The sequence below is a fragment of the Eubalaena glacialis genome, chromosome 8 (assembly GCF_028564815.1).
Source record: "Eubalaena glacialis isolate mEubGla1 chromosome 8, mEubGla1.1.hap2.+ XY, whole genome shotgun sequence".
NCBI classification, from domain to species: Eukaryota; Metazoa; Chordata; class Mammalia; order Artiodactyla; family Balaenidae; genus Eubalaena; species Eubalaena glacialis.
In genome coordinates this window covers 55,828,357-55,850,356 of record NC_083723.1, presented here as the reverse complement: position 1 = coordinate 55,850,356, position 22,000 = coordinate 55,828,357, and the positions used below count along the sequence as shown (strand labels likewise).

The following is a 22,000-nucleotide window of genomic DNA, read 5'->3' as shown; positions in this document are numbered from 1 at the left end:
AGATTGATAAATAATCGCTAAGCAGTAAATTGATTCAGTTAACTAAGCTGTGGTTAGCTGACTTAAGAACTTTCACAATGCCCAATACATTGTAGGTAATAAACAAATACTTATTGAATGAATGAGTCCAAGACAGACAACAAGACGTTGTTAAAATAGTAACAGAACAATTTGTAATGATATCTGAGGTTTCTTTGTCTCCTTGTCTCTATGTACTATGTTTTCTGAGGGAATCAGTGTTTTTATCTTTTACAAGAGTTTTCAAAATGTGTATTTTACATTTTTTCTTCCATTGTACTAATTGACAGTGTCCATTTTCAGATATGTTGGCTAACCAGAATCCATAGTACTCATATCATAAAGATCGATTGACTGAGGAGACATGATAAAGGTGGGAAGGGAAAGCGAAGTGTCTGAATGGAGAAAGGAATTGTCTTTCATGAGGTGGAGGGGCTATGGGAGTGATGCTGATAGATTACAGGATTATTCTGCGACTTGCAGAATGAGGAGGGAGAAAATCCGGTTCATTTATTCTTTAAACATTTTCTGATTATTTTTTATGTGCCAGACAAAGTGTTGGGAGTCAAGGTCACAAAGCTTCCGTGGAGTCTTCAAAATATCCACATACTTCGAGATTGTATCAGTTTTCTATTGCTATCTTAACCAAAAAATTACTACAAACTTCGTGGCTCAAAATGACAAAAAGGTCAGAAGGGTGACAAGTCTCTGGGCTAAAATATAGAGGTTGGCAAGATCTTTTCCTTTCTGGAGGCTCTAGGGAAGAAACTGTTTCCTTGCCTTTCCCACTTTCTAGAGGCTGCCTGCATTCCTTGGTTCATGACCCCCTTCCTCTGTCTTCAAAGCCGGCAACTTTACATCTCTCTGACCTTTCTTCAGTCATCACATCTGTCTCTGACTGAAAGAAAAAAGCTGGGAAAACTGGCTTAAAACCAGGAAAGTTTCTCTGCTTGTAAGGACTCATATGATTAGATAGATTGGACTCACCAGGATCATTTCTCTATCTCAAGGTGCTTAACTTTAATCATATCTACAAAGTCAGTTTGGCTACACAAGGTAACATATTCACAACTTCCAGGGATTAGTACATGGACATCTTTGGGGGCTATCATTCTTCCTACCACAGGATCAGACATGAACGACCAACTATTGTAAATGATAGGTCATTTGATAGACCGAGCTCCAGAATACAAGAAGACCTAACATAGGCCAAGAACTGGGGAACAAATCACTGAGCCAGAGTAGAAAGATGGAGGATTTCAACTAGTGAATAAGAACAAAGGCATCCAAGATACAAAAAATAGCTTGAGCAAACCATCTATTTTTTTTTACTTTTTATTTTATATTGGAGTATAGTTGATTAACAATATTGTGTTAGTTTCAGATGCACAGCAAAGTGATTCAGTTATACGTATACATGTATCTATTGCTTTTCAAGCTCTTTTCCCATTTAGGTGATTACCGAATATTGAGTAGAGTTCCCTGTGCTATACAGTAGGTCCTTGTTGGTTATTTATTTAAAATATAGCAGTGTGTACATGTCAATCCCAAACTCCCAGTCTATCCCTCCCTCCGCCCCTGCTTCCCCCCAGTAACCATAAGTTCGTTCCCGAAGTATGTGAGTCTGTTTCTGTATTGTAAATTAGTTCATTTGTATCATGTTTTAGATTCCGCATATAAGTGATATCATATGTTATTTGTCTTTCTGTCTGACTTACTTCACTTAGTATGATAATCTCCAGGTCCATCCATGTTGCTGCAAATGGCACTATTTCATTCTTTTTTATGGCTGAGTAACATTCCATTGTATATATGTACCACATCTGCCTTATACATTCTTCTGTTGATGGACATTAGGTTGCTTCCATGTCTTGGCTATTGTAAATAGTGCTGCAGTGAACATTGGGGTGCGTGTATCTTTTCGAAGTATGGTTTTCTCCAGCTATATCCCCAGGAGTGGGATTGCTGGATCACATGGTAGCTCTGTTTTTAGTTTTTTAAGGAACCTCCATACTGTTCTCCATAGTGGCAGCACCAATTTACATTTCCACCAACAGTGTAGGAAGGTTCCCTTTTCTCCACACCCTCTCCAGCATTTATTCCTTGTAGACTTTTTTGATAATGGCCATTCTGACTGGTGTGAGGTGATATCTTATTGTAGTTTTGATTTGTATTTCTCTAATAATTAGTGATGTTGAGCATCTATTCATGGGCTTCTTGGCCATCTGTAAGTATTCTTTGGAGAAATGTCTATTTAGGTCTTCTGCCCATTTTTTGATTGGGTTGTTTGGGCTTTTTTTTGATATTGAGCCTCATGAGCTGTTTGTAAATTTTGGAGACTAATCCCTTGTCAGTCACATTGTTTGCAAATATTGTCTCCCATTCTTTGGGTTGTCTTTTTATTTTGTTTATGGTTTCCTTTGCTGTGCAAAAGCTTTTGAGTTTAATTAGGTCCCATTTGTTTATTTTTGTTTTCATTTCCATTACTCTAGTAGGTGGATCAAAAAAGATCTTGCTGCGATTTATGTCAGAGTGTTCTGCCTGTGTTTTCCTGTAAGAGTTTTATAGTGTCCAGTCTTACATTTAGGTCTTTAATCCATTTTGAGTTTATTTTTGTGTATGGTGTTAAAGAATGTTCTAATTTCATTTTTTTTACACTTTTCCTAGCACCATTTATTGAAGAGACTGTCTTTCCTCAATTATATAGTCTTGCCTCCTTTGTTGTAGATTAATTAACCATAGGTACATAGTTCTGAATTGCATTTCCCTGATCATTAGTGATGTTGCGCATCTTTTCATGTACCTGTTGGTCATCTATATGTCTTCTTTGGAAAAATGTCTATTCAGATCTTCTGCCATTAAGGGCTATTGCGAATAAAGCTGCTACGAAGATTTGTTATTGTGGAAAAAACACATAACATTTACCATCTGAACCATTTTTAAGTGTACAGTACAGTAGTGTTAACTACATGCCCATTGTCGTGCAACGTATCTCTAGGACTTTTTTGTCTTGCAAAACTGAAACTCTATTAAACAACTTCCATTTTCCCCTCCCCCCAGCTCCTGGCACCCACCATTCTACTTTCTATTTCTAAGAATTTGACTACTTTAGATACATCAAATAAGTGGAATCATGCAGTATTTGCCTTTTTGTGACTGGCTTACTTCACTTAGCATAACGTTTTTTTGTCAAGGTTTATCCCTGTTGTAGCATATGACAAAATTTCTACCTTTTTTATGGCTGAGTAATATTTCATTGTATGTGTATACCACATTTTCTTTATCCATTCATCTGACAATGGACATTTAGGTTGCCTCCACCTCTTGGCTATTGATGCTTCAATGACTATAAATGTGCAATTATCTCTTCAAGATCCTATTTTGAATTATTTTGCATATATACCCAGAAGTGGGATTTCTGGATCATATGGTAACTCTATTTTTAATTTTTTGAGGAACGTTTTATACAAGTTTTTACTTTGTGAACACAAGCACTCAGTTTTCTTTAATGTACACCGAGGAGTGGAGTTGCCAAGTTATAGGAAAGTCATATGTCTTACTTTATAAACAAAACTTCCAAACTGCTTTCCAAAATGGCTGTACCATTTTTCATTCCCGCCATCAATGAATGCCAGTTCCAGTTGTTTTATATCCTCACCTGCACTTTGTATAACTGTTCCTTATAGTTTTAGCCTTTCTAGTGGGTATGTAGTGATAGTCCATAGTGCTTTCAAATTTTCTCCAAAGAGCCATATTTATGTCCATATCAGGTCTTCTTGGAACATACCCTCCCCTCCTTCTGTTTGGAATACTTAGCTTGTCTTCCTTCTCTTCTCACTGACCCTTCACTGGCCTTCCCATTGTCTTCCAACTTACCTTTTAGATCTCATATCAAATATCACTTCCTCTTCCTGGACAATTTTCACTGACCCTCAATCCCAAAATTAGATCAGGTCCATCTGTTATACTGTATTATGTCTCCCTATACTTCCAGTACCTAGAACACAACCAGGGTGCATCACAGACACTCAGTAATTATTTCTTCAATCAATGAAAACTTCAGTAATCCGGGGAATGCCAGCATTGGTGGAGCTGTGGGGCTCTGGAGCTCTCATAGCTGTGGGAAGGTAAACTATGGCAGCATTCTGAGAAGCAGTTTACTACCATTTTTAGTATACACAAAACATATAACCTGGTAATCTTGCTCCTGGGAATGTATATTGAAGACATTCTCATCTAGGGTAATTAGAAGACATGTACTAAGAAGTTCACTACATCTTCTTCGTGGCTGGTAGAGAGGAGGAGTCAAACACAGTGTCCATTATTGGAAGAACAAATGGTTAAAATGTGGTGAAGGTACACCACGGAGGAGATGCCATGTAGCACTTGGGCACTACAGACTAGATAAACATAATTGCTTACAGTGATGTTTATGTAATAACTACACTACTGGGTGAGAAAAGTAAGCAACAGAAATCATACATGTGTGTATAAAGATACAATAAAAATATACGCTCATAAAACAATAATATATAGCTTTAAAGAACACCCTATGAACAGATAACGTACATAACAGGAATTAGCTCTCTGTCGCCTGCCTCTTGCGAGAGCACCGGAATCACAACTAACTGTGGAACAATCATCAACAGGAAGACACTGGCACTCACCAAAAAAGATACCCCACATCCAAAGACAAAGGAGAAGCCACAGTGAGATGGTAGGAGGGGCACAACCACAATAAAATCTAATCCTATAACTGCCGGGTGGGTGACTCACAAACTGGAGAACACTTTTATACCACAGAAGTCCACCCACTGGAGTGAAGGTTCTGAGCCCCACATTAGGCTTTCGAACCTAGGGGTCTGGCAATAGGAGGAGGAATTCCTAGAGAATCAGACCTTGAAGGCTAGTGGGATTTGACTGCAAGACTTCTACAGGACTGGGGGAAACAGAGACTCCACTCTTGGAGGGCACACACAAAGTAGTGTGTGCACCAGGACCCAGGGAAAGGAGCAGTGACCCCATAGGAGACTGAACCAGACCTACCTGCTAGTGTTGGAGGGTCTCCTGCAGAGGCCGGGGGTGGCTGTCTCTCACTGTGAGGACAAGGACACCGGCAGCAGAAGTTCTGGAAAGTACTCCTTGGCATGAGCCCTCCCAGAGTCCGCCATTAGCCCCACCAAAGAGCCCGGGTACACTCCAGTGTTGGGTCGCCTCAGGCCAAACGACCAACAGGGAAGGAACCCAGCCCCACCCATCAGAAGACAAGTAGCTTAAAGTTTTACTGAGCTCTGCCCACCAGAGCAACAGCCAGCTCTACCCACCACCAGTCCCTCCCATCAGGAAACTTGCACAAGCCTCTTAGATAGCCTCATCCACCAGAGGGCAGACAGGAGAAGCAAGAAGAACTCCAATCCTGCAGCCTGTAGAACAAAAACCACATTCACAGAAAGATAGACGAGATGAAAAGGCAGACAGCTATGTATCAGATGAAGTAACAAGATAAAACCCCAGAAAGACAACTAAAGGAAATGGAGATAGGTAACCTTCCAAAGATTTCAGAATAATGATAGTGAAGATGATCCAGGACCTCGGAAAAAGAATGGAGGCAAAGATCTAGAAGATGCAAGAAATGTTTAACAAAGACATAGAAGAATTAAAGAACAAACAAACAGAAATGAACAATAACTGAAATGAAAAATACACTAGATGGAATCAATAGCAGAATAACTGAGGCAGAAGAATGGGTAAGTGACCTGGAAGACAGAATGGTGGAATTCACTGCTGCAGAACAGAATAAACGAAAAAGAATGAAAAGAAATGAAGAAAGCCTAAGAGACCTCTGGGACAACATCACATGCAACAACATTCACATTATAGGAATCACAGAAGAAGAGAGAGAGAAAGGACCCGAGAAAATATTTGAAGAGATTATATTGGAAAACTTCCCTAACATGGGAAAGGAAATAGCCACCCAAGTCCAGGAAGTGCAGAGAGTCCCATACAGGATAAACCCAAGGAGAAACACACCGAGACACATAGTAATCAAATTGACAAAAATCAAAGACAAAAAAAAATTACTGAAAGCAGCAAGGGAAAAACAACAAATAACATACAAGGGAACTCCCATAAGGTTAACAGCTGATTTCTCAAAAGAAACTCTACAAGGCAGAAGGGAGTGGCCTGACATATTTAAAGTGGTGAAAGGGAAGAACCTACAACCAAGATTACTCTACCCTCAAGGAGCTCATTCAGATTCAATGGAGAAATCAAAAGCTTTACAGACAAGGAAAAGCTAAGAGAATTCAGCACCACCAAAACAGCTCTACAACAAATGCTAAAGGAACATCTCTAAGTGGGAAACACAAGAGAAGAAAAGGACCTACACAAACAAACCCAAAACAATTAAGAAAATGGTCATAGGAACATACATATTGATAATTAGCTTAAACGTGAATGGATTAAATGCTCCAACCAAAAGACACAGGCTCGCTGAATGGATACAAAAGCAAGACCCATATATATGCTGTCTACAAAGAGACCCACTTCAGACCTAGGGACACATACAGACTGAAAGTGAGGGGATGGAAAAAGATATTCCATGAAAATGGAAATCAGAAGAAAGGTGGAGTAGCAATACTCATATCAGATAAAATAGACTTTAAAGTAAAGAATGTTACAAGAGACAAGGAAGGACACTACATAATGATCAAGGGATCAATCCAAGAAGAAAATATAACAATTATAAATATATATGCACCCAACATAGGAGCACCTCAATACATAAGGCAACTGCTAACAGCTATAAAAGAGGAAATCGACAGTAACACAATAATAGTGGGGGACTTTAACACCTCACTTACACCAATGGACAGATCATCCAAACAGAAAATAAACAGGGAAACACAAGCTTTAAATGACACAGTAGACCAGATAGATTTAATTGATATTTATAGGACATTCCATCCAAAAACAGCAGATTACACTTTCTTCTCAAGTGCGCATGGAACATTCTCCAGGATAGATCACATCTTGGGTCACAAATGAAGCCTCAGTAAATTTAAGAAAATTGAAATCTTATCAAGCACCTTTTCTGACCACAATGCTATGAGATTAGAAACCAGTTACAGGAAAAAAAACCGTAAAAAACACAAACATATGGAGGCTAAACAATACGTTACTAAATAACCGAGAGATCACTGAAGAATTCAAAGAGGAAATCAAAAAATACCTAGAGACAAATAACAATGAAAACACGACGATCCAAAACCTATCTGATGCAGCAAAAGCAGTTCTAAGAGGGAAGTTTATAGCAATACAAGCCTACCTCAAGAAACAAGAAAAATCTCAATAAACAATCTACCCTTAAACCTAAAGGAACTAAAGAAAGAACAAACAAAACCCAAAGTTAGCAGAAGGAAAGAAATCATCAAGATCAGAGCAGAAATACATGAAATTGAAACAAAGAAAACAATGGCAAACATCAATAAAACTAAAAACTGGTTCTTTGAGAAGATAAACAAAATTGATAAACCATTAGCCAGACTCATCAAGAAAAAGAGGGAGAGGACTCAAATCAATAAAATTAGAAATGAAAACGGAGAAGTTACAACAGACACTGCAGAAATACAAAGCATCCTAAGAGACTACTACAAGCAACTATATGCCAAAAAAATGGACAACCTGGAAGAAATGGACAAATTCTTAGAAAGGTATAACCTTCCAAGACTGAACCAGGAAGAAATAGAAAATATGAACAGACCAATCAGAAGTAATGAAATTGAAACTGATTAAAAATCTTCCAACAAACAAAAGTCCAGGACCAGATGGCTTCACAGGTGAATTCTATCAAACATTTAGAGAAGAGCTAACACCCATCCTTCTCAAACTCTTCCAAAAAATTGCAGAGGAAGGAACACTCCCAAACTCATTCTATGAGGCCACCATCACCCTGATACCAAAACCAGACAAAAAGATACTACAAAAAAAGAAAAATACAGACCAGTATCACTGATGAATATAGATGCAAAAACCCTCAACAAAATACTAGCAAACAGAATCGAACAACACATTAAAAGGATCATACACCATGATCAAGTGGGATTTATCCCATGGATGCAAGGATTCTTCAATATACACAAATCAATCAGTGTGATACACCATATTAACAAACTGAAGAATAAAAACCATATGATCATCTCAATAGATGCAGAAAAAGCTGTTGACAAAATTCAACACCCACTTATGGTAAAAACTCTCCAGAAAGTGGGCATGGAGGGAACCTACCTCAACATAATAAAGGCCATATACAACAAACCCACAGCAAACATCATTCTCAATGGTGAAAAACTGAAAGCATTTCCTCTAAGATCAGGAACAAGACAAGGATGTCCACTGTCACCACTATTATTCAACATAGTTTTGGAAGTCCTAGCCATGGCAGTCAGAGAAGAAAAAGAAATAAAAGGAATACAAACTGGAAAAGAAAAAGTAAAACTGTCACTGTTTGCAGATGACATGATACTATACATAGAGAATCCTAAAGATGCCACCAGAAAACTACTAGAGCTAATCAATGAATCTGGTAAAGTTGCAGGCTACAAAATTAATGCACAGAAATCTCTTGCATTCCTATACACTAATGATGAAAAATCTGAAAGAGAAATTAAGAAAACACTCCCATTTGCCTTTGCAACAAAAAGCATAAAATACCTAGGAATAAACCTACCTAGGGAGACAAAAGACCTGTATGCAGAAAACTATAAGACACTGATGAAAGAAATTAAAGGTGATACAAACAGATGGAGAGAGATACCACGTTCTTGGATTGGAAGAATCAATATTGTGAAAATGACTCTACTACCCAAAGCAATCTACAGATTCAATGCAATCCCTATCAAATTACCAATGGCGTTTTTTACAGAACTAGAACAAAAAAATCTTAAAATTTGTATGGAGACACAAAAGACCCAGAATAGCCAAAGCAGTCTTGAGGGAAAAAAACGGAGCTGGAGGAGTCAGACTCCCTGACTTCAGACTATACTACAAAGCTACAGTAATCAAGACAATATGGTACTGGCACAAAAACAGAAATATAGATCAATGGAACAGGATAGAAAGCCCAGAGATAAACCCATGCACCTATGGTCAAGTAATCTATGACAAAGGAGGCAAGGATATACAGTGGAGAAAAGACAGCCTCTTCAATAAGTGGTGCTGGGAAAACTGGACAGCTACATGTAAAAGAATGCAATTAGAACACTCCCTAACACCATACACAAAAATAAGCTCAAAGTAGATTAGAGACCTAAATGTAAGACCGGACACTATAAAACTCTTAGAGGAAAACATAGGAAGAACACTCTTTGACATAAATCCCAGCAAGATGTTTTTTGATCCACCTCCTAGAGAAATGGAAATAAAAACAAAAATAAACAAATGGGACCTAATGAAACTTCAAAGCTTTTGGAAAGCAAACTACAAACAAGACAAAAAGACAACCCTCACAATGGGAGAAAATATTTGCAAACGAAGCAATGGACAAAGGATTAATCTCGAAAATATATAAACAGCTCATGCAGCTCAATATTAAAAAAACAAACAAGCCAATCCAAAAATGGGCAGAAGACCTAAATAGACATTTCTCCAAAGGAGACATACAGATGGCCAAGAAGCACATGAAAAGCTGCTCAACATCACTAATTATTAGAGAAATGCAAGTCAAAACTACAATGAGGTATCACCTCACACCCATTAGAATGGGCACCATCAGAAAATCTACAAACAACAAATGCTGGAGAGGGTGTGGAGAAAAGGGAACCCTCTTGCACTGTTGGTGGGAATGTAAATTGATACAGCCACTATGGAGAACAGTATGGAGGTTCCTTAAAAAACTAAAAATAGAATTACCATATGACCCAGCAATCCCACTACTGAGCATATACCCAGAGAAAACCATAATTCAAAAAGACACATGCACTCCAATATTCATTGCAGCACTATTTACAATAGCCAGGTCATGGAAGCAACCTAAATGCCCACTGACAGATGAATGGATAAAGATGGATAAAGAAGATGTGGTACATATATACAATGGAATATTACTCAAGGAACGAAATCGGGTCATTTGTAGAGGCGTGGATGAATCTAGAGACTGTCATACAAAGTGAAGTAAGTAAGAAAGTGAAAAACAAATATCGTATATTAATGCATATATGTGTAACCTAGAAAAATGGTACAGATGAACCGGTTTGCAAGGCAGAAATTGAGACACAGATGTAGAGAACAAACGTATGGACACCAAGGGGGGGAAAGCGGCAGCGGGGTGGGGTGGTGGTGGGATGAATTGGGAGATTGGGATTGACATATGTACACTAATATGTATAAAATGGATAACTAATAAGAACCTGCTGTATAAAAAAAATAAATAAAATTCAAAAAAAAATTCCCCTCTATCTGTGAACCTATGAAACTAGAAAATAAATTATCAATCCTAAAAATTAAAATGTTTTAGCTGAAAAAAAAAACCCAGGAATTAGATTGCTTGCCTTGGAGAAGGAAGAGGAAGGTATAGGGATTAAATTAAATCAATAAACCAAGAGGAAATGTGTCTTTAAAAATAACATTATTAATATAAATTAACAAATACTGCTTTAAAAATCATAGGAAATACCCCTTTAAGGGAAAATACAAGAATTTAATTTTATGCTATATTTTGTCTCAAGTTCTTTCTTTCTGCTTTTTTATTTTTGCAAATTATCTAAACTACTATGACTGCTGGACCTAACTGATCCTTCCCTTAATGTATGAAATCTTTGCCCTTCATCAATAAAGGACCATCTATGTTCACTTCTACTTGCTATAGTAGAAGTCTGTGTCTTTCAGTCAGCTGAACTATTGTACTAAAATTTATCTTTGCATGTTTTATTTTACACTTATTCCTGACCTTCTTATGTCTCTACCTCACCTAATTGCAAAAGGAATTAAATCCAAATATTGAAGATTATCTCTCCCCTTCACCCAGCCCTTTCCACAATTGTGTTTTTGTTAATCAAGGTAACCTTGGTATCTGTCTATAAATGATTGAAGTGGGGAGCCCCCCACATTTTCAGAGTACTGCTTCTCACTCTTTCACCAAAAACAGTCATTAAAGGGTCATCCCTGAACAGTTCACTTTCTAAATGTTTCATGAAGATGACTTTTTAAATTAACTTAAAAAAATATGTAGACATATAACTGTTACCTAGGGACAGGGATTAAGTAAAGATAATACTACATCCACTGAGAGCTATGGATATGAGAACACCCAGAGAGCAGGTCGGGGATTATTATTTCAGTTTTAAAGAGAAAACTGATAATCTAGGGATGATGACTTGCTCAAAGTTCAATTTTAGAAAATGGCAGAGCTGGGACCTAAATACCTCTACCTTGTGAAATCTACCTTGAAATCCAGGATATTTTCCAACTCGCTATGCTAGTAATAAAACTTCTGTGTTGCAAGACACTGAGAGATTTGGCTGGTTATGTGTATTTGTTTCATTAGAATGTGGCAGCAGTTAATTAACTATCTTCCCAAAAAGTGGTTAATATGAAATGACTTTGAGGGGAGGAAAGCGAAGAGAAGCATCTGATGGAAAGCTTTATATTGTACCTGAAAGTCCCCATGTTTCAACAGAAGAAGGTCCATTTTTGCAGTGAATGGTTTATGCTGAAGACACTTTGCTTACCTCCTCAAAGCCTAGGCTGGATGTCTGGAGAATGCACAGACACTTACCACTGTCTGTGAAATTCCAGCCACAATTGAGTCCTGGATGTGGGGGAAAGATCATCTTGCTGTGGCTTTGGGTTAGAAGTAGGAAAATTCAGATGGAGGGAGTATCATAACCAAGACGGTAGAACAGGAGAACTGAGCCTCTGTCCCCACACAAAGATCAATAATTACACAGCTATCCATGAACAGAAACAGCCCTGGGAGAGCTCAGATGTCCACTTAGAAACACCAGCAACACAGTGGAACAAAAAACCTGAGACTAACTGGACAAAAAAGGAAGAACAGCTTCATTTTGCCTGTGTCATCCCATCCTCCAAGTTGGCATTGCTCAGCACCAAGAGGGAACTCCCCAGGTAGAAGGAGTTCCCCTCACTGGGAAAGGGAAAACAGGGGTAAACAACCAGCTTCCCCAGCCTTCTGGGACACTGCAGGAAAAGACCCACTTCAGATTCACCTCACCCAGAGAGCAGCAAAGCTGAGATGTATAGAGATGGCTAGGAACAGGGAAGAAGGGCATGGGGGCTACCAGTATCAGTCATGCATGGGAGCAACCATAGTTCCTAGTGACCTGCTCTTCAAGGACCCCAGCAGCTTTTACCACTGAAGAAACCAATGGCCAGTACAGCCACCTTTGACCCCCCTGCAGTTTTCACCATTGAGGTTTGTACCTTACTGGTTTTTCATGTTCATGGTCACCAACTGCCTGAGTCCCTCCTCATCCCCTCCCTGCCACACACACACAGCTTGGGACCCATACTGGTGATCAGCCCCAGCCTCTGTGGCTGCACAAGTGCAAGATGCCCACCGAAACCCTGCTCTGCACCTCCATGCTGCCAGCCTGACTCCCATCACCAGCCTCCACTCCTCTGTGCCCGCCTGTGGCAAGAGCTGCAATCATGGAAGTCCATGCTGACAGCCAAGGCCCCCACAAATGCCTGTGGGCCAGGATTCAGTCCTGTCTCCCATTACCGGCCTGAACCGCAACTTCAGCTAGCTCCTCCAGCTGTGTACCTGCACCCCCCCACCCCTTGGCCCAACTCACATCACAAACCTCTACTACCATGCTCACACCTGTGGTGAGACCCTTCCTCCATGGCAGTGCACCCCTACAGCCAAGGCCTCCAAAACTGCTATGGGCCCACATCTGGCCCTGACTCCTGTCACTGGCCTGCACTGCTGGGCTCAGTGTCAGTTAGCTCCCCCAGCTATGTGCTTGCACCCTGCCAGCCTGAGTTCCAACACCAGACTCCATTACCATGGCCCCATGGAAAGACCCTGCAATCACAGGAGTGCATGCCCAGAGCCAGTGCCCTCACAGCTGATACTGTACCTGCGGTTGGCCCTGGCCCTTGACACTACACAGGCACCTGAAGCTGGCCCTGCAGTCAAGTGTGTGAACCACTGGTTCCAGCCACTACAGCACCTGCCCTGGTCCCTAGCTGCTGTATCTGAAGAAGATGCTGAAGACCCCCAAAACCCTTAGTCAATCCAGGACCCCCCCCCCCACACCATAGTACTCACCAAGGGCCACATAATTGTCATTGTTGTGGACCTGAAAGGCCTGAGCCAACAAGATATCATGCTCCCCCTACCCCAGAGCCACAGGGATCACGAAGAGGCAGGGAAACATAACACCACCAAAGGATCACAGTAAACTTCTACTAACTGACCCCAAAGAAATGGAGATACATGAATTGCCTGAAACAGGATTAGAAATAATTTTTCTAAAGATGCTCAGAGAGTTGAATTACAAGAGAACACCGATAAACAATTTAACAAAAATCAGGAAAATAATACCAGAACAAAATGAGAAGTTCAAGAAAGAGATAGAAAACGTAAACAAGTACCAAAACAGAAAGTTCGGATCTGTAGAGTACAATAACTAAATTAAAGAATTCAATAGAGTTAAACATCAGACTGAACCAAGCAGACGAGTCAATGAACTTGAAAAGAGATGATTTGAAATTATCCAGAGGAGCAAAATGAAAAAGAAAAAAAAAAAAAAAAAAACCAACAAGAAAGGGGATATAGAAAGCCTGTGGGACTTATGAGACACCATTAAGACAAACAACCTATGAATTATTAGAGTCCCAGGAGGGAAAGAGAGGAAAAAAGGAAAAGAAAGCTTATTTAAAGTAATAATGGCTGAGAACGTCCCAAACCTGAGGAGAGATTTGAACATACAAGTTCATAAAGCTAATAGGTCAGCCCCAAATTTCAATCCAAAATGATCTTCTCCAAGACTCATAATAAAACTCAAAAATCAGAGACAAAGAGGATTTTAAAAGCAACAAGAGAAAATTTTTCTCTCATACAAGTGAACCTTCATAAGCCTATTAGTGGATTTCTCAGCAGAAACCTTGCAGGCCAGGAGAGAGTAGGATGATATAGTCAAAGTGCTGAAAGAAAAAATCTGCCAACCGGACTACTTTACCTGGCAAAGTTTTCCTTTAGAAATTAAGGTGAGATAAAAAGACTTTCCCAAACAAAAAAAAAAAGTTGAAGTAGTTCATCACCACGAGACTTTGCTTACAAGAAGTGCTGAAAGGAGTCCTTCAAGCTACAAAGAAAGTACGATAACTACTAACATGAAAACATATGAAAATGTACAACACACTGGTAAAGGTTAAGTATATAGTCAGATTCAGAATACTCTAATACTATAATATGGTGATGTGTTAAACACTTAACTCTAGGATAAAGGTTAAAGGACAAAAATATTTTAAATAGCTATAGCTACAGTAATTTGTTCATGGATACACAATATAAAAAAAAATCATGACATCAAAAACAAACTATAACACACCATTGTAAAGCAATTATACTCCAATAAAGATGTTAAAAAAGAAAAAAAACTATAGACAGGAGGAGTAAAAGGGTAGAGTTTTGTATGCAATTAAAGTTAAGTTGTTGTCAGCTTAAAATTAGACTGTTATATCTATAAGATGTTTTAAGTAAGCCTTGGGGTAACCACAAAGCAAAAACCTATGGTAGGGCTTCCCTGGTGGTGCAGTGGTTAAGAATCCACCTGCCAATGCAGGGGACATGGGTTCAAGCCCTGGTCCGGGAAGATCCCACATGCTGCAGAGCAACTAAGCCCGTGCACCACAACTACTGAGCCTGCGCTCTAAAGCCCACGAGCCACAACTACTGAGCCCGTGTGCTACAACTACTGAAGCCTGTGAGCGTAGAGCCTGTGCTCTGCAACAAGAGAAGCCACTGCGATGAGAAGCCCGTGCACCGCAACGAAGAGTAGCCCCCACTCGCTGCAACTGGAGAAAGCCCGCGCGCAGCAACGAAGACCCAATGCAGCCAAAAATAAATAAATTAATTAATTAAAAAAAAAAAAAAGAACCTATGGTAGATAGCTAAAGATAAAGAGAAGGGAAATAAAGCATACCACTATGGAAAGTAATCAATTTAAAAGGAAGACATTAAGAGAGGAAGAAATGAACAAAGTACAAAACAGCAAGAAAACAATTAACAAAATGGCAATAGTAAGTTGTTAACTATTAATAATTATTTCAATTAACAAAATAGCAATAGTAAGTTGTTAACTATTAATAATTATTTTAAATGTAAATGGCCCAAAGTGAAGGTATGGAAAAGGATATTCCACGCAAATAGAAACCAAAATAGAGCAGGAGTAGCTATACTTATATCTGGAAAAAAAATAGACTTTAAGTCTAAACTGTAACAAGAAACAAAGAAGGTCATTATATGGTGATAAAGAGATCAATTCATTAAGAGGATACAATAATTTTAAATACATATACACCCAACATCCGAGCATCTAAATACATTAAGCAAATACTAACAGATCTGAAGGGAATAATATAGACAACAGTACAATAATAGTAGGGAACTTCAATACCACACTTTCTACAATGGATAGATTATCCAGGCAGAAAATCAATAAGGAAACATTGGACTGGATCTATACTTTATATCAAATGGACCTAACAGACATATCCAGAGCATTCCATACAACAGCAGGAAAATACCTGTTCCTCTCAAGTGCACATAGAACATTCTCTAGGATAGGTCATATGTTAGGTCACAGAACAAGTCTTAGCAAATTTTAAAAGACTGAAATCATACTAAGTATCTTTTATGACCACAGTGGTGTGAAACTAGAAATCAGTAACAGAAGGAAAACTGGAAAATTCACAAATGTGTGGAAATTAAACAACACATTCCTGTTTAACTAATGGATCAAAGATGAAATCAAAGAAAATCAAAACTTACCTTGAAACAAACAAAAATGGACACACAGCATAACAAAACTTATGGGATGCAGCAAAAGCAGTGCTGAGGCAAATTTATAGCAATAAATGCATACATTAAAAAAAAAAACCTCAAATAAACAACCTAACTTTACAGCTTAAGGAACTAGAAAATGAACAACAAAGTAACCCCAAAGTTAACAAAAATCAGAGCAGAAATAAATGAAATAGATAATAGAAAAGCAATAGAAAAGATCAACAAAACTAACAGTTGGTTTTTTAAAAAGATTTTAAAAATTGACAAACCTTTAAATAGACTTACCAAGAAAAAAAGAGGACTCAAATAAATAAAATTATAAATGAAAGAGGAGACATTATAGCTGATACCACACAAATACAAACCATCACAAGAGACTACTATGAACAATTATATGCCAACAAATTGGACAACCTATAAGAAATGAGTAAGTTCCTAGAAGCATACAACCTACCAAGACTAAATCATGAAAAAAATAGAAAATCGGAACATACCAATAATGAGTAAGGAGATTGGATCAGTAAACCAAAACCTCTCCAAATAGAAAAGCCCAGTCCCAGATGGTTTCACTGGTGAATTCTTCCAAACATTTAAAGAAGAATTAACACCAGTTCTCAAACTCATCCAAAAAATTGAAAGCCTGCCCTCCCTCCCCACCCAAAACCTGGGAAGGGAGCAGGGCCAGCCCAGAAACTGGTGTCTGACAGACATTACCTGTCATAGCTGCCTTTCACAAGGTCCCACCTCCCAGACTCACCATGGAACCCAGAACTCTAGTTATCTGCCTGTGGCCTTGGGGTAGGTGACAATCCCCCTTTCTGGTCATCTGTATCTGGTTTTTTTTTTTTTTTTTTTTTGGCTGCGTCAGGTCTTAGTTGTGGCGTGCAGGCTCTTCGTTAAGATGCACGGGCTTCTCTCTAGTTGTAGCACATGGGCTTCTCTCTAGTTGTGGCGCGTGGGTTCCAGAGCACTTGGGCTCTGCAGTTTGTGGCACGCGGGCTCTCTAGTTGTGGCGTGCAGGCTCAGTAGTTGCGGCGCGTGGGCTTAGTTGTCCCGCGGTATGTGGTATCTTAGTTCCCTGACCAGGGATTCGTCATTTGTATCTGAATATCTGATTTACTGATTTAGGGAATCTATCACTCCTAAACTCATTTTATGCAGCCACTACCCTGATACAAAAGCTAGATAAGGATACTGCAAGAAAAGAAAACTATAGGCCAATATCCCTGATAAACATAGATACAATAATCCTCAGCAAAATACTAGCAAACCAATTTCAACAGCATATTAAAAGGATGATACACCATGAGCAAGTGGGATTTATCCCTGGGAGCAAGGATGGTTCAACATATGCAAATCAATGAATGTGATACACCACATTAATGAAATAAAAGATAAAAATCATTGTCTTTTCAATAGATGCATAAAAAGCAGCAGACAAAATTCAACATTCTTTCATAATAAAAACTCTCAACCAAATTGGGTATAGAAGGAACATAGTTCAACATAATAGAAGCCATATATGACAAACCCACAGCTAACATCATTCATACTCAACAGTAAAAAGCTGAAAGATTTCCCTCTAAGATCAGAAACAAGACAAGGGTTTCTTAACATGATCCTGTACTTCTATGTAAAAAATCCTAAAGACTCCACCAAAAAAAAAAAAAAAAAAACTGTTAGTAATAATAAATGAATTCAGTAAACTTTCAGGATAAAAACTAAGATCTGTATACCAAAAACAGTAAGATCTGATGAAAGAAATTGAAGAAGACACAAATAAATGGAAAGATATTCCACGTTCATGTATCAGAAGAGTTAATATTGTTAAAACATCCACACTAGTCAAAGCCACTGATAGATTCAATGCAATCCCTCTCAGAATTCCAATGGCATTTTTCACAGAAATAGAAAAAATATCCTAAAATTCAGCGGGATTACCAAAGACCCTGAATAGCCATAGCAATCTTGAGCAAGAACAAAGCTGGAGGCTTCACACATCCTGAGTTCAAATATTACAAAGCTGTAGTAATCAAGAGTATGGCATTGGCATAAAAACAGACACATAGACCAATGGAACAGAATTGAGAGCCCAGAAATAAACCCTCACATATACTGTCAACTAATATTTGACAAGGGAGTCAAGAATACTCAATGGGCTAACAATAATCTCTTTGATAAATGGTGTTGGGAAAACTGGACATTTATTCATACACAAAAGAAAGAAACTGGACCCCTACCTTATACCACTCACAAAAATTAACTGGAAGTGTATTAAGAACTTAAATGTAAGACTTGAAACTATAAAACTCTTAGAAGAAAACAAAGAAAAAAAGCTCCTTGACTTTGGTCTTTACAATTAATTTTTTGGATATGACAACAAAAGGAAAAGCAACAAAAGAAAAAAGTAGCCCCTGCTCACCGCAACTGGAGAAGGCCCACGTGCAGCAACGAAGACCCAACGCGGCCAAAAATTAAAAATAATAATAATAATAAATAAATTTATAAAAAAATATAAGCAAGTGCAATGACATCAAACTAAAAACTTCTGCACAGCCAGAGAATCAACAAAGTGAAAAGGCAACCTATGAAATACAAGAAAATATTTGCAAACCATATATCTGATAAGGGGTTAATATCCAAAATATATATGGAGCTCATACAATTCGATAGCAATAAATAAGTAAATAAATTAACTCAATTTTAAAATACGAAAAGGACCAGAATAGATATTTTTCTAAAGAAGACATACAAATAGCCAACAGGTACATGGGAAGGTTCTCAACATCACTAATTATCAGGGAAATGCAAAGCAAAACCACACCGAGATATCACTTTACATGTGCTAAAACAGCTTGCATCAAAAAGACAAGAGATAACAAATTAGTGAGGATATGGAGAAAGTGATCTATTTGCACTGTTGATGGGAATGTAAATTGATGCAGCTGCTATGGAAAACAGTATGGAGGTTCCTCAAGAAAGTAAAAGTAGAGCTACCATGTGATCCAGTAATCCCACTTCTGGGTATATATCCAAAGGAAACAAAATCACTATCTTGAAGAGGTGTCTGCACTCTCATGTTCATTGCAGCACTATTTACAATAGCCAAGACAAGGAAACAACCTAAGTGTCCAGTGATAGATGAATTGACAAAGAAAATGTGGTACATACATACAACAGAATATTATTCAGCCTTAAAAAAGAAGGTTCAACGTGGGTGAAACTTGAGAGCATTATGCTAAGACAGAGAAAGATACATACTATATGATCTCACTTATATGTGAAATCTAAAAACACTGAACTCTCTCTGTGAGATGATGGATGTTAACGAGACCTATTGTGGTCATCATTTCACAATATGTGTAAGTCAGACTATCATGCTGTACACCTTAAACTGATACAGTGATGTTTGTCAATTATTTATCAATAAAACTGGAAAAAAAATGTTGAACTCATAGAAACAGTAGATTGATGGTTAACAGGGGCTGCGAGATAGAGGAGATGGAACGATGTTGGTCAAAAGGTACAAGCTTCCAGTTATAGGATGAATAAGTTCTGGGGATCTGATATACAGCATGATTACTACAGCTAACAATACTGTATTGTATACTCAAAATTTGCTATGAGAGTAAATCTTAAATGTTCTCATCATAACAACAAAAATGGTAATTATGGGAGGTGAAGGATATATTATTGTGGTAAACATTTCACAATATATGTGTATCAAATCGTCACATTGCCTTAAACTTATACAATGTTATATGCCGATTGTATCTCAATAAAGTTTGGAAAAAGTAAATCGGAGAATTCAGTCTCCATTGGAGTATCTAGTTTGAGGATTCTATACCTGTATAATCCACGTATTCTCAAATGTAAATAAGTTTGCATGTTTACGTATAAATCAGTTTAGTTACTTAAATGTTTTCCTTAATTTAAAAATTTTCTTGTGGGAATGCTGATAATTTTAGTTTGGAAAGATTTTAATAGAGTATGACTCATTTAAATAGCTTTTATCTTATATAGCAGCTCTAAACACTTTCTCACAACCTCCTTATCCAGTATACTGTTGGACAGGCTATAACTTCCTAAGAATTTTTTTTTTTAAGTATTCCACATGGACTCATTTGGAACGCTCTCCTTTTAGTAATGTTAAATAATGAATACCTAATATTTCTCATTCTTTAGAGGATGCATTAAAATCTTTTTTATTACTATTCCATGGATAAAATCTTTCAGTGTTTTAAATTTATTATAAAAATACTAAATTAAAATGGCAACTACCTTATTTGTAGATACATAGAAATCTTGGTTTTTTCTTTGTATATCTATAAAATAACATGGCTAAATTGTTCATTTGTCTTCATTAACAACAGTGTTCTAAATATAGCAATTTGTTCTAATAGAAAAGTAATTCATTATAGAATACTGGCAAGTAGAAAAACAGTATGAAAAAGAAAATTTAAACCACCTACCTATTATTCCACCACCCAGAGAGAACTATCTTCCCAATATTGCGTTTCCTTATGGTAGCATAGGCATAACTCTGTATCTGTGTACCATTCAACACAGTTTTATACATATGTTAGATGATGAGGGGACAAATCCAGAGTTAAATAACTACTGCCTCATAGTGTGTATGGTTTGAAAGTCCGTTTTATCTCCTTTATTTTTTTTTAACCTTCACTAATTCTGTAAGGAACATCCTTTTACCTCACGGGTTTTAAACACGAAACCACAGCTTCACAGAAGTATAGTTACAACATTCGTAGTTGCAACATTAGCAAATCGCAGAGCCCAGACTCATACTCAATTCTCCCGGCATCTGAAACCCCAGCGTTCTTCCCTCAGCAATCCAGCTACCTCATGCATTTGGATTCCTGCTACAATTTGTCCTTTTGACTAAATTAAAAATCATTCTAAAAGTTTGCCTTAAAACACCCTCAGAGTGTTACTAAATTAAGGCTAAATCTCAAGTATAAATTTTCAAGCAATTAGTTTTGGTTTTGCCAGAGCAGAACACCCCTCAGATGACGCCGAATAAAAACTATTTACACACTACCGTCGTGCGTTTCTTGTAAAAACGTTGGGTCTGGAGCAGTGATTTGCTAATCAGATTCAGAATTTGATTTGAAATGCCTCCGGCAGGCAGCCAATCCAGTTATGAAAGAACAGAAGCAAAAAAAACCAGAGCCCTGGTGAGTCTCCTCCAGAAGCTAGCTGGGTCCTTTGCTCTCGTTAGCAAACTGGTTCCATAGGAAATCACTGTAATTGCTCCTAAAATAAAATATCATAGTTAATTTTTTCAATAAATTATTGGACTGTACTAGACACAAAACATGTACATTTTGGAATCTAGAGTTATAAAATATTCTGACATGTTTTAATATAAACAGGAACATTTCCAATGATTGCTTGGATCGAAAATGTTTTTCCACTTGACATTTGTTTATACTTCCTAGGAAAGAAACTCTATTTATGGATAACTGAATAACACAAATAAACATCAGAGAGAGCTGAAAAATCAGCTTTGATTATGCATGAAAATCTACAATGTCATTGTGTACTCTTATGCTGTATTCTGATTGCCTGTTTATTTTTACAGAACTGCTGGTGAGCCTATGGAAGAGGAGCCAGCCTTGTGAAGCGCCAAGTCCTCCCCAGCCTTCCCAACCCCCAATATTTCCTGTGTGTGACATCATTGCATATCCCCCCCGCCACCCCAGCACCCTCAGACATGTCTTGTCTGCTGCCTGGGTGGCACAGATTCCATGGAACATAAACACTGGGCACAAAATTCTGAACAGCAGCTTCACTTGTTCTTTGGATGGACTTGAAAGGGCATTAAAGATTCCTTAAAAGTAACCGCTATGATTCTAAAGTTACAGTAAACCACGATTGGAAGAAACTGCTTCCAGAGTGCTTTTAATATGCTGGGTGACCCACTCCCAG

At 38.0% G+C, this 22,000-nt stretch overlaps 1 protein-coding gene across 1 annotated transcript in view; it reads left to right on the top strand.

Moving 5' to 3' along the window:
• HDAC9 (histone deacetylase 9) overlaps positions 1–21,875 on the top strand; it is a 1,013,429-nt gene extending 991,554 nt beyond the window's left edge. The window contains exon 27 of the mRNA XM_061198513.1: positions 21,654–21,875. Within this exon, the coding sequence (XP_061054496.1) occupies positions 21,654–21,693 (40 nt within the window). The 3' untranslated portion in view covers positions 21,694–21,875. The remainder of the gene's footprint in view (positions 1–21,653) is intronic.
• Positions 21,876–22,000: the final 125 nt, after the last annotated feature.